Here is a 13,386-nt window from a genome sequence, read left to right on the forward strand (position 1 = left end):
TCATTCTTGTACTCCACGCCAATCAAATTTCATCTCCTCCTTTCCCATAATGCTGCTTTCCTTTTCAGCATCTTTCCACAGAGACAAAGAGGCTCCACTGTTGATTACAACTAGTAGGAAGGACAACCAGCTTGACATTACGAAAAGCTTCAGTTCAGGGATGTGACAGATAAATATTCTTGAAGTCATAAAACTTAAGGAGCAGAGGAACCATACAGGAGTTTTTATGACGAGTGGGTGTCAGAAAAAATATCAGTCAGGAATGTGCATATTTGTGCGCTGATTAACACCTGGATTCCAAGCATCTAAACATGTCTTCTACAGTGTTTTTTCTACTGGATAAAGTTTCACTAAACTTTTGGCTATGAGAAGTTAAATCAATCTTAAAGCCAAAATCACATTCTGCACATCATATGACACCCTCTGTCCTTAAAGGCTTGATGTGAATGAGGAAAATAAACTCTACAAAAAAGCAACAGAAGAGGAAAACTTTTTTAAGACAGACTTACAATAGGTGTCTTGTACACAGAGTAGACAGAATTAGCAGTAGCTAAGTAACAATATGAGGTAACAAAGTAAGGTAAGGTGCAAACATGGGCTGCACCAATCAAACCTTTTCCCTTCCAATACTGATTCTGATAGCTGAAGTCAGGATATCTGCCAATACGAGGACCAATGTAATATCAGTGCATTCATTCTTTTGTGCCAGTTATAAAATCTGCCTGATCTACCGTGGAAAAATGGGTTCGCTGTGGCAATAAAACCCCAGTTAGCAGCCTGTTGTGACTGAATGATGGCAACTCAAAGTGGAAACATTGAATTTTAAATATTGACAACATAAATTGCATTAAATTCGAATTAGTCACTTTACCCAGTATGCCTGATAATTAATCTGCTATTTTGATAATTGAATGATTGTTGAAGTCAACATTTCCTGGGTCCAGAATTTTATGCTTTTCTTTGTCAGACATAAAAATAAACAGTCTATGGACTGTTGGTTGGATAAAACAAGTCAGACTAATTTTAACTGGAATTTTTCACCTTTTTTGAAATGTTATAGACAAAACAGTCGATTTATCAATAAGAAAATAACCAGATTAATTGATAATGAAAATAATCAATAGTTGCAGCAATGTCAGGAATAACTGTTCATTGGTGGGCTATGTGCTCTTCAATAGTCAAGATAATTGAAGTGGAAGTATTATTAATCATGTCTGATACTTAACTCAAGCCTGAGTGACGACCTGTTCACTCTGGGGGAATTATTGTTGATTAGACGTAAAGAATCAAACTGGACCATCAAGGACACCTTGTATGAAGTTCTCACTGAATAGAAAGAAACCTTTTCTAAATTTTTTTCTCAACATGAACATCTTTTTATTACAGCCAGAACTCTGATTCTAAGCTGCCACTCTTCAGTATTGGCTCATAATATTGTTGATTTACTGCTTGTAGCTCAGAGTGCAATCACAGTGACAGTAATTCGCTCAGCATGAGTGTGTCCGTGAAATTCTTAAAATGTAAAACAGCCAGCGAGGGACTTTCTACATGTGTGATGTCTGGGCGCGTTAGTCAGCCTTTCCTCATTGGCAGAGCCACCGCAGTCTTAATTCTGCCGTCTATTGCATTAAAGCTGGATCTTGCAGTCTCTAGACTGAGTGGCTCGCTCTCTGTGTAAAAACATTAAAGACAGAGGCACGACGGCGTCACCACAGGGAGATGGCAGCCCAAATGAGCAAGCCATGTTCACTAGCTGCAGTGAGAAAATTAAAAGAGTGTGTCTGTGTGTGTGTGTTTTAATGCAAGACAGACATCACCCATTTTCATAGCATGTGGAGGGTCCGGGCCCCCTAATATAGTACGCATGCTGGGAGTAGGCGAGATGAGTGAGTGTCTGAGGGACTAACTGACTTTCACGTTTCAATAAAACAGAGACACGACTCATTCATCACTGCCATCGGCCTGGGGCCTTTCAAACAGCCAACAGGGACAACAAATGGGTGACAAATCTACTTCTTATGAGTTCACAAATGAACAGGGACAGATCTTTGAATTTAATAAATTCACCAGGTTAAATCATGCTGATGTTTAATGGTTAACGATTTAGCATTCTTTCTCAATTAGATCATTTGCTTCAATTAGCTCATTCATCAAGTCATCTAAGCAAGTATACACAAGAATTTTAGATTGCCAAGAGTTTTAAGTTGATGTTAGCATGTTAGCAGAGTGTGAGCGCTGCAGGTCGTGAAGGACAGACAGGGAGAAATAGCGAGCTGAACTTTATGGCCTGACCTGACTAAATGGTGCTGTTCTTATCATTAAGATAATTTATGGCCTACCTTTGAAGCAGCTAACAAGACAAGGCCAAACTCTGCATTGGCTTTTACAGTTTCTACAGCTTTAAGTGAGTCTCAATGCCAGAAGTGTGAAATGATTTGAACAAAGGCCAATATTGGTTTTCAATCACATGACAGTTTATCATAATTATGTAGAGCAACAAAGCAGATGTACATCAGTGCTCCCTTCTGTTTGCATGTTTTTAGATTAATATTAAACAGGGGTGATGTTAGATAACAGTGTAGTAGGGCTGGAACCAATGATTATTACCGATAACTGAATAATGTGTAATTATTGTCTTGATTAATGGATTAATTATTTGGTCTGCCAAAATGTCAGAAATTTGTGACAAGTGTGACAATTTTTTTAAAATGGTTAATTGTTTCAGCTTTACAATGTACAAATACAACTGGAAACAAATAAAATTTCATTTGTGAGGCATGGCCAGTTAAAATGGTGCATTCAAGAGAAAAATGTTGTATTTAGCTTTTGACCAGCTAAACCCCTCAAAAGATTTTGTACAACTTTGTTTATGGTCACTAAACACACAGTTACATGCAATTGCTCAACAATAGCTGATTGAAACTGAGTACGTATCTGGTAAAAAAATCTTTAGGCTGTTTGTGTTACAGCTTCTCCTCCTCATTGACCTGCCCCTTTTTTGATCTGCCTAGAGGTGAGATAAGTACTGTAGGCTGTCAGGTGTACACTGTGTGTGTGAGCTTGAGATGGAGAAAATGTGAAAGTGTCCCTATTTGTTATGGGGAGTAAAGTTTCACTGTACTCTTATCTGAATGTGGGTGTGTGGGAGGGCGAAGGTTTGTGTTATGCTGCCTGGATGCAATTGTGTGAAAACTAAAAAAAAGTTTATACAATTAGCCTTTAACACAAACTTCCTATATTTTAGGTTTCAAATGCTGACACACACAGAGTCACATCAGTCAACACACCACACACAGAAAGTCCCAGGACAAGTAGCGATGGCCATGAGAGAGATAGAGAGAGAGAGAGAAAAAAAACACAGAGTTCCCAATAGACTGATGACTGAAGCAAACACAACGGACAAGAAAGACCGTGCTCTGCTGAATTCATCTTTCTCTCACTCCATCTTTTCCCTCGCAGACCCCGACAGGTTTTATTAACTCCCAGACAAGACAGAAAACCTTCCCCAGCTCTCTTGGACTTTATTCAATGAAAACATCACATTGTTTACTTTTATATTATTTTCATTCAAAGGCATTTAAAGTAGAGCGGTGCTTGCAAGAAACTCAAAGTGAGCATGCAGCATCTCATTGTGACACTGCATGAATTGAATCAAGGCTGTAACATGCTGCTGAAAGGCCAGAGACTTCCATGCTGCTTTAACAACATTAAGCTACACTATGTCACCACAGCAGGGAAAAATGTAAGAGGAAATTTCACATAATTATATATATTTATTATTATTTATATTATTATATAATTTGGTAGGTAGCTCAAAAATGGCTGCAGAGCTGGCAAAATAAAAATGAGATGCCTGTGTCTGAATACATCCATAGTTAATGATGTTAACAGCTCAACAGTCTTTCCACACATATACCTGCTATGCCAACACACAGGTAAGGTGCTGCTGCCTCTTGTCATGGCTAGAAAGTGTGCGTTCAGGGTAACTCCTGAAGATTAAAGGAGTTCCATCTCTTTCTGTTGTGTGTAGAAATGAATAAAACTCAGCTGGAGGAAACTGTCCCTTTCATATTTAAAAAATATGCCTGTCAGACAGACACTTGTAAGAAGAGACCAGATGTGTCTTGGTTTTGGATTTAATTTCTTTGGACACAAGAACAGCACTGCAACCATTGATCTTTCCCTTGGGCCTGCAGACTGCTGCCACAATGATACTTGAGCCTTTTTGTTGTGCACATGCATCATTTTGGATGAATTCCTTTAGAAACTCTAAATAACTCTTAGTCATTTTGTTGACATGATATTTAGGAAAACGGGCAACTGCAGAAAGCATGTGAATTTAAACATACTTGAGGTACCAGCAAGAGACCACAAATGTTGTATAGTGCGGACAAAGAATATGCTATAGTAAAATGTGTATGGTTACTGCTACTGTCACAAACCTCTGAGGCTACGTCCACACTACTACGTTTTCATTTTACAACAGCATTTTCAAACAAAACAATCTCCGTCCAGACTATACGTACATGAGCATTCACATAACTTGGGCATGTGCAAAAGCAAAGACAGTTGTAGCATTAAAATACAGAATTGAACTGAACAATGGCTGCTAGCAAAAATAACAAGGTCAGTAACACTTGTATTTCATTATCAGTAGTTGAGGCTGATAAGACTCAGTCAGGGAGAGACCCTGGGTGTCTATGTCATCATTTCCAAAGGGCTCCATCTTCACCAATCCAGGCTACAACACAACCCCAAAAATTTCTGTAATCAGTGCTCAAAAATTCAGGAGCCGTGGGACAGGAGGCGAAAAAGTGGCAACGGACACGACCTCCCCGACCAAGCCTACTGTTTGGCTGTCGGAGGTTGTATTTCCAGACATCACTTTTCCTAGTCACGACTGCCATGGTGGACGTAACGCTACCTGAGTCGAACTAATGTAGCCAAAAACAACATGTGTGCAGGTGCGCGAGTAGTGAAACGCTACTCGAATAATGACGTCAACAACAAGTACTCGAGTACCCATCATTAGCGTGGACGTAGCCTCAGTGTGGCCCCATCAAATAAAATTCAAGATCTTACAGCCCCTGAGTCCTTACTACTGAAACACCACACAGAACAGACACACACTGACACGCTTGTCCTGAATGTCTATTTGGGTTTACAAGCTGTATATTCAAACTGTTTGGTTTCAATTGTGCTCTTAGCTTGACTATCCCCTCCTTGACTTTTTTATGGAAGTTTAACTGGCAGCATATCCAACCGAGTGTGGTTTGTAGAAATTAATATTTTGAAGAGTATTATAGTTCGTGTTTATGTGATTATGAATTATTTCACAAAGCTGGACATCTCATATTTTCAGTCAAGCAAGTGAGGGGGTAAAAGTGCAGGTGTAAGGCCAACAAGTGTACGGGCAGGAAAAGTCTGGGTTGGATCAACCCTGTCCAAACAACCACAAAACCAAACTCTTTTTCTCTCTGTAACCTGTTGGCAGGGGGGGTTTTCCCTCAGTGACTCTTGAGGTGGCCCCTTTTTGACAAAATGCACCCAATTTATTTTGCATCGTTTTACAAATGGTTTCTGAATTAGCCGAGTTTTTTTTCTAGCTAAAGACTTTCCACTCGTGCTCTGCCAATGAATGTCACAGTTGACTTCAGTGTGTGTCAAAGTTCCCATTTCATTTAAAAAAAAAAAAAAGACATTATAACCTAGTTGTTGCCACCTACTGCAGGATATAACCTGGCAGGCTAACCACTCTGCTTAGCTAAAACAGACTCCGTAAAACATATGGGCTTTGGTAGATATTTCTGTCTGACAGCAGCTTGGTTGTAACTACTTTAGCCCTGGCAGTGGCAGTGTGGGCAGTATTATACAGGACCACACCTAGTCTGTACCCTTATTCTTTTTTTTATACAGTCTGTAGAAGTCAGACCCACATGTTGGTAGAGCCCTACCTCAATCCTTCTGGCCATAAAGGACGCCAAACCAACCTGGGCTCCCCCACCCCCACCTCTCTCCGTGTCATTCTCCACGAACCACAGATGTTAGCCATAACACACAGCACAACTCTCCACACTGCTTTCAGTTAGAATGACTCCAGTCAAAACAGCCAGAGACAAAGCACAGACCTACCTCTACACCTTCTGTACTCTCAGCCTTGGTTGGATTCAAAAACTTACAAACGCAAATCAAGGGCAACTGATGTGGAAAAGACTGTCCGTCTAGATTTCCTGATGAACAAGGGCTTGTGAAGCTCCACTGAGAATGCTTACTTTTTGTATACTTGCAATACAAAATCTATCTGGATTTTGTATAACCTGTAACTTTATGCAAGAGGGATTTATAAGTGTGTTACTGAACAGTATCCTGTCAGGTGTCTTAGCGAGATGTGTCCTGCTGCAGAAGCCTTCCTTATCTGGTCGGTGAAGTGAGTTGCTGGTTTCACTTGACCTACTCTGTCCTTTCATCTGCCCTGCTGGAGGTCAACTGCCACAGAGCCAACGCAGATCCACTCAGTCATAAATACTTACAGATACTACTAAGCAAACAGGCCGGCTGACAAAGAACGTTAAACTCATGAGCACATTCTTTGGAGTAAAAAAAAAAACGGGACTGTCCGTACTTAACAAATGACAGTGCATAGATAAAGAAGCAAGCTGCACTTTGTCTAAGGCGGGTCTGTATTTTGAGAGCTCGGAAAGTGAATTCATCAAAGCAAAATTACATGGAGATACACTGCTCAGGAACACCTAGGCCTCACAGTGTTCTCACACCAGATTTCCCACACTTGGAAAAAGGAAGAAGTTACATTTCACATGAGAAAAGTGGCTTAAAACTGCCAGAAGAACAGCCATTTCTTTTTGATAGTATATTCTTTATTATTACTCTGAATAACTGTCCAAATGTAGACACGTGGTACCACAATAAAATCTATTTCAACTATCAAAAATATCACCATAATCGACAGGCTTTAGTGTCAACCTCTAATATCCCAGAGCACAAGTTTCTTTGCTTTATACAGATGTTCAACAACCTTGCAAACAGAAATTCATCACTGAAGAGGCAGAGAGAACATTTGTTTCTCCGTCAGTAGCCTCAAAAGATACATACAGTACAGCCCCAGGATGTATTCCAATTAGAGCAACAGGTGCAACGCTCATTTATTCTCCACCGGAAAAAAAACGCTCTTGTTGTTATTGCTTTTCCACCTGCATGTACAGCCCACAGCTGAATTTTACAAGTTTAAGCACGGTGTATGGAGGCTGTTAAAAGTCATCCTGGGGACTGTAGGAGATCACTAATTGCAGTAGGAACGGATGAGGCATGTAGATATAAAGTGTGTGCAAAAAAGACAATTACCACAATTGATCAAAAATAACTACTGTATTGCAACATTACAAATTGACAATTCCTGTTGGTTTCACAGTAGAAGAGAAAGGATTGTACTTTTAATATCTGGCCTGATACAGAACAACCACCCTGAGGTAAGGCACTTCAAATCACCAAATCCCAATGGGTGCCTACAGAAATAAAATGTCTGTTTAGTAAGAGGAGGAGTAAACTGGTCATGTACAATAACAAATTGATTAAGGTTGCTCCATCTTTTCCCTCAGATGTAACGTAACTACTTCTGAAATACTGGTGTGAAAAGAATTTTGTGTATCATATATTCACCAAAATAGACAGGAAATCCTGATTAAAAACACCCTAACAGATAAAAATAAAATGTAAGATAAAAATGTGGAAGGTGTGAAGCTCAAAAGATTTCCAGTGCCTCTAAATAAAACATTTCATCTCACACGTTATCAGCGTGTGACAGTTTAATTCCAAAATTAGATATCCAGAGCATCACCTCAGAGAGATCTACAATCACACAATGATGAAAAACACTACCTTAAATGTGGAACTGTAACTTTTTATTTGATATAATTACACCTTTAAAAATGGATCCTCTAGATTTTAAAAAAGTGAATAAATGTGCAGGCATAGATGTCTATCAACGTTCATCTCACCGGCTGATTGTGAGGCTTTCCTGTGCGTGAGGCCCTGGTGTTTGTTTGGCCTGCATGTCCCAGCTCGCATAACCTGTTGTCTATTCTCTTAGCTTCGCATGGGTCACCAAAGCCACTGTACATACACACTTCCAGGAAAAGAGGCTCGCCGTAACATCAAGAGATGATCATAGCAACACTGACCTGGGCCGCCACTTGACAACACACCAGAGAAATGCTGACGTCACTCTGCTGCAGTTTTTCCAGGGTCTGCTTGTCCGGACTTTGCTCAGTAGTAATCAGGAATGTGATCAGGTCAACCTTTGCGTTGACCTGATCAGTCATAGTAACCACATAATGGGAGGGAAACCAGGGAAAGGGTACATCCTGTGAGGAACACTGGAATTAAGGGATTTTTTTGGTTATGGCATTTTCCTCCCAAATGGATTCTGTCATGATTTAGTATGTGTTAGAAAGGTGAAACTGAGACCTGAACCCAGCAATTACCCTCATGTTTACAGCCTGACCCGACTGAGCCTGACTGGTCCTGCCAAAAATAAGACCCAAGACCTGATTGTAGTCGTCTCTTTTAAAAAAAGATAGATATACACTTGCTTTTAAAAAAACAAAAGCTTTGTCACAAAAAAACACCACAAAGCACAAGTAACTTAATATAGCAAATTTTTTTCTTGTATGTTTAGTGACATACACACGACATAAATTGCAGCCAACTAGAAGCACATGACACTACAACATCTCCAATAAATCACACAGACCCAGGGTGTCCTAAAACACGGCGACTGCGAAAACCACACCGTCAGTCACCAGCACCTCTTCTCAAACTTTCCCTGAGACAAACAACTTGGCCTCGACTTGTTGTGTAATTGTGCCGTCTCTGCTGCTGGTGCCAACAGCATAATTCAGTATAGTGGTGAGACAGTAACACAACAAAGTCCTTCCCAAAGGAAACTAACAGCGTCATTTTTTTTAACAACCCGAGCCCTTGGTTCATTAGCTTTGGTCAAACCAGTGTTATTAGAGCTATTTGAATCTACATAAAGACGTCTAGTTGCTCTTCCTGTAATTACAATAGGCTGAGTCAACTGCCTGCAACCAAATGGGTCTTCCTAGAGGGCAATTTGGTCTCGCTGGTAAAAGCCAAACACTCACTTTATTTTGACCACATCAATGTCAGGTAGAGCAGCACTGTGGCGGACATATGGGCGCACACACACACACCTGCATTTGTGCACAAACGCACACATTTGTGCTCACAAATGTATAAATACATTCAGTCGTAAACAGCAGCTCAGCCCTCGCCAGACTTAACACCAGCTAATTGTTAATGTATGGCTCCTTTCATTCCACACTCACACACACCACACACACACAACACACAACACACAACACAGACACGCTTACATACAGAGTGCAACAAAGCGTGCTAGTTCGCTGGCCCCGGCCGTCTACAGCTGTGACGTTTTACATGTGGTGCATTGTTGATACAAGGAGTAACACAAGTGGAAAATTGAAGCTGGTGGGGCCAGACTGCTGACTTCCTGATAGGAAGAGAGTGGAGGTTGACCCATATATATAGTATATATATTTTAAGTAGTCACCAGGCTCTAACACTACAGGAAATACACACAAAGGACCTGTGTAGCTGTGTGCATAAAGTAATGTGGATACAGTTCATGGGTTACTCAATGAGATCCTTTAATATCAACATGGCTCTCCTGACAGAAAACTACATCATACTGATGTCACTGTGCAAGCTACACAGCCTCATTTAGAGTTATGACTCACCAGTGAAAAAAAGTCTAATTTTAATCCCTAGAAGCTATGGGAAGTTGGTATGAATCACACAATAAATGCTGAAAAATGGGAACTAACCAAGTTGGCTTTCATTTTAGACCTACCAACAAACAACATGAACTCCTTTAAGATGAATGTAGACCTAACAGCAGAAGATTATTTATATATAAGCTGTGTGGCATGTGGTAAAATAAGGTGGTCTACTTTTAAAACAAAAGAGAAGAGCAGCAAAACCTGGCTAATCTGATTTTCTCAAGATTTTTTTTTAACCGTGTATAACAGATAAAACTATTTTTAGTCTGTAAATCAAGTATATATAATTGCCTGCAAAGTATTTTCTGCATGATGAGCTCTGTGGTCAAGATCAAAAAAGGATGCTTCATGGGTCATAGCTCAGTACTGCTCAGCTCTCAAGTACTTTGGGCCTATGCTACACATAAGCACATTGAAAATAAAAATAATACACCAGCAAAAACTTTTTTCAGCATTTTATTTCCACAAAGTATTAGACGCTGTATTTGCACATCCATGTGGCGACAGAGCCTTTCACAAAAAAATCCCACTGTGTAAAAAGTTGCTTGTATTTTAAGTTTTCTCACAATTTTTTGGGGATATGAAAGGTTATTTGAGGCAGCAGAGAAATCTAGAAGTCATATTTCTAATTATGACGTTGTGTTGTGGTGTGGCATTCCCCTCTTAAACATCCATTATGGGAACTGGATCTTTGCCTGCCCAAGATTACCACACAACACTCCTGACTTAACTGAGTTTCAAAGCACCTAAATGCACAATGGAGGAGAAATAATAACCTATGGAAGGAAAATCATAATAATTTAAAAGTTTCTGAAAAATGTGTGGAATTTGAAAAAGCAGAATCTGAGATTTCTGAGCTGAAATCTATTTAAATTCATAGAGTAGATTAGCTTTTAACTACGTTGGTAAAACATTCCAAGAATCAAACACATTTACTCACAAATGCAAATGTTTGAATAAAAGGGACATAACATGTTTCTCACACCAACAATGAAATGAGCCTGTTATCCAGGAAAGTTTAACTACCTCAGCCACCCACCACTATATCACCAAACTGATCAAATGCAATAGCAGTCAAGTTCAGGATCCAATCATGCAGTCACTTTCCACCATTCACTGCAGACTGTTTTGTTGTGATAAATGGAAAAGTGTGTTGGCTGAGACCTCCCACTTAGAATAATCAAAATGCAAAAAAAACACCAAATCGTGTTGCTTTTTCTGTCATAATGTGAGCAGCTAGATAAGCTATATATCCAACTGTATCTGCTCTGTGCTACATCCTACACAGACTTGTAATCTTCTCTTCTCTTATCAAGTTTACTAGTTTCACACATTTTCTCTTAGAGAACCATTCTGCTGTGCATTTCCTGCAAGATAATGTAAATTCCTTATAGTTATCTCTTCTAACTCACACACCTCGTTTTTCTTCTTCTGATTAGGGGCCACAGGACTAGTGCGGGTGCATTGCTATCAAAGATTGTATAGTTCTTATTCACTTCTTCCTTTTTCCCCACTAAACTGAGGTCGTTTTATAATGAGGCATTAATTAAATCTCAAACACAAAGCTACTGCACTCAGGGTCAGTGCACTCTGGCCTGACCCTGACTCCTTACCACTGATCCGGGAAATTAAAGCTAACTCTACAGTTGCCCTCGTTGACTGTAAATCGCTCAGCACAGAAGCTGAGCGATTTACGTTTAAAGTTAAATGTAAATGGAATAAAGTTTATAAAACAGTAGTTCAACTTCCCTTGATTTATTACAGTTGAAAACAAAGTGGTGCTGAGCAGTACGGACCCTCTGCGTTTGTTGAAACAACAACAAGCGACTCGGATGGATCCACTCTAGCGCCATAATTTTGTCACACTTTCCCTGGAGTTTGTTAGCGTGCTAACCAGCTAGCCGCCAAAGCTACAGGCGCTGTTGTTTTCTTTTTGAGGAACATGAAAAAAGAAAAGTCTATTTAATGTGTGTGCCCGTCAACTCACCCGTGTCTGCCGGGGTTTTCATCTTGGTTGCCGTCGTCGGTGTGCTGCTTCAGTCACTTTCCCTGTCGAGTGGTAACTTTAGACGTTAGTTAGCTAGCCTTTAGCCAAGTTAGCAGTGACACCCCACTCCTTCCTCCGGTGTTGTTCTCACAAGAGGCTCGTTAGAAAGAACCTGCCCCGATTACAAGCTCGGCTCTGAAGTTAGGTAAAAAAAAATCTCCGCTAACTTCGCATGAGGTTCTGCTTTTTATCTCAACTCATCGACGTTTACTCAAAAAACTTTTGTGGCAGAGTATTTGTTTTTCAGCACGGGGGCTTCTGATGCGAAAAGTTGCCCCGAGTCTCAGGGGGGAGAAATCCAGTCGCCCTGGTCTGAATGGCGCAGGTCGAAGTTTGGAGGAGTCGTGCCGCCGTTGGTCGGTGCTGGAGCAACGGAATGCGACGAGTCTAAATTTTCATCCCGTTTGTTGCAACGATGTCGCATGGTCGATTCCTCCTCCACACTACCATCATCATCATCATCCTCACCGACAGTCAAACAGCGGCGCTTCTGAAAGGAACAAAAGTACCAAAGCCAACTCTCTTCTTCTTTCTCTGCCCCTTTTCTTTCTCCGGCTCAGACTTTTTCTTTTTCCACTCACTCACTTCGTGTTCTCTCAACCCCCCCTTCCTCTGTCGGGGTGTCGTGTTTCGCTCTCCTCCTGCCACACGGGGCCGCCCACGCTGACCTACGGAGGGAGGGAGGGAGGGAGGGAGGAACTGAACGCCCACTTGTTGCCAAAGATCGTCTATGTTTTCGGGAGATTACTTTTCATTCCACTCCAGCAGTGAGCTAGAAGGGCATTTTAGGACTTGTGGCCACTAAAACTAAATCAGGGAGTGTACAAAGGTGCACTGTTTAAAAAAAAATAAAAAATCAACAAAAATGAGGTTAAAAACATTAAAGCTGCAATGCCTCTGCCAGTCCTGATGACTTATCTTGAACAGGATCTCTGAGTCGAAATCTGGTGGTGAGATCTTAGTAATTACCTGTTACAAATTCCTAACATATATAGCAAATTTGGGTCCATGTTGAAAGTTCGGGAAACAGTGTCTTTTAGGGGTGCAAGCAGCTCATTTTAGGTCAGCGGCGCCCACAGTTAGGGTTAGTTTTTTTTCCCTGTAAAATCTATTCAGAAACATTGGAGTGAAGTAGACCCATATCAGAATCAATTTAAAATCAGTGATTTTTGTTTTGTTTGTAGGCCTTCATCTTATTTTCCTGGTAGTATATATATATATATACTTATACACTTAGATGCTAATTAATTTACAAGCCATGCCACACTGGGTGACATTTCCAGTAACAAAGCATTCAAGCTACCACATGAAAAAAACAATGCCACTATGAGGCTACTTTTCTTTAATTAGCCTCATAGTGGCATGCACAAGCTAAACATGCAACAAATTATTATTCATTATCGATAAATCTGCAGATTATTTTTTGATAAATTAAGATAATTGTTTGTTTTCTTAAATGAGACATTTCATCAAGTCTACATTTTATTTTATTTTGTTTTA

At 40.2% G+C, this 13,386-nt stretch overlaps 1 protein-coding gene across 1 annotated transcript in view; it reads right to left on the reverse strand.

Moving 5' to 3' along the window:
• Window positions 1-12,367, reverse strand: part of LOC111220895 (ETS domain-containing transcription factor ERF-like) — a 35,155-nt gene extending 22,788 nt beyond the window's left edge. The window contains exon 1 of the mRNA XM_022744166.1: window positions 11,827-12,367. Within this exon, the coding sequence (XP_022599887.1) occupies window positions 11,827-11,848 (22 nt within the window). The 5' untranslated portion in view covers window positions 11,849-12,367. The remainder of the gene's footprint in view (window positions 1-11,826) is intronic.
• Window positions 12,368-13,386: the final 1,019 nt, after the last annotated feature.

Source organism: Seriola dumerili, unplaced genomic scaffold (genome assembly GCF_002260705.1).
Source record: "Seriola dumerili isolate Sdu_G_001 unplaced genomic scaffold, Sdu_1.0 BDQW01000078.1, whole genome shotgun sequence".
Taxonomy (NCBI): Eukaryota; Metazoa; Chordata; class Actinopteri; order Carangiformes; family Carangidae; genus Seriola; species Seriola dumerili.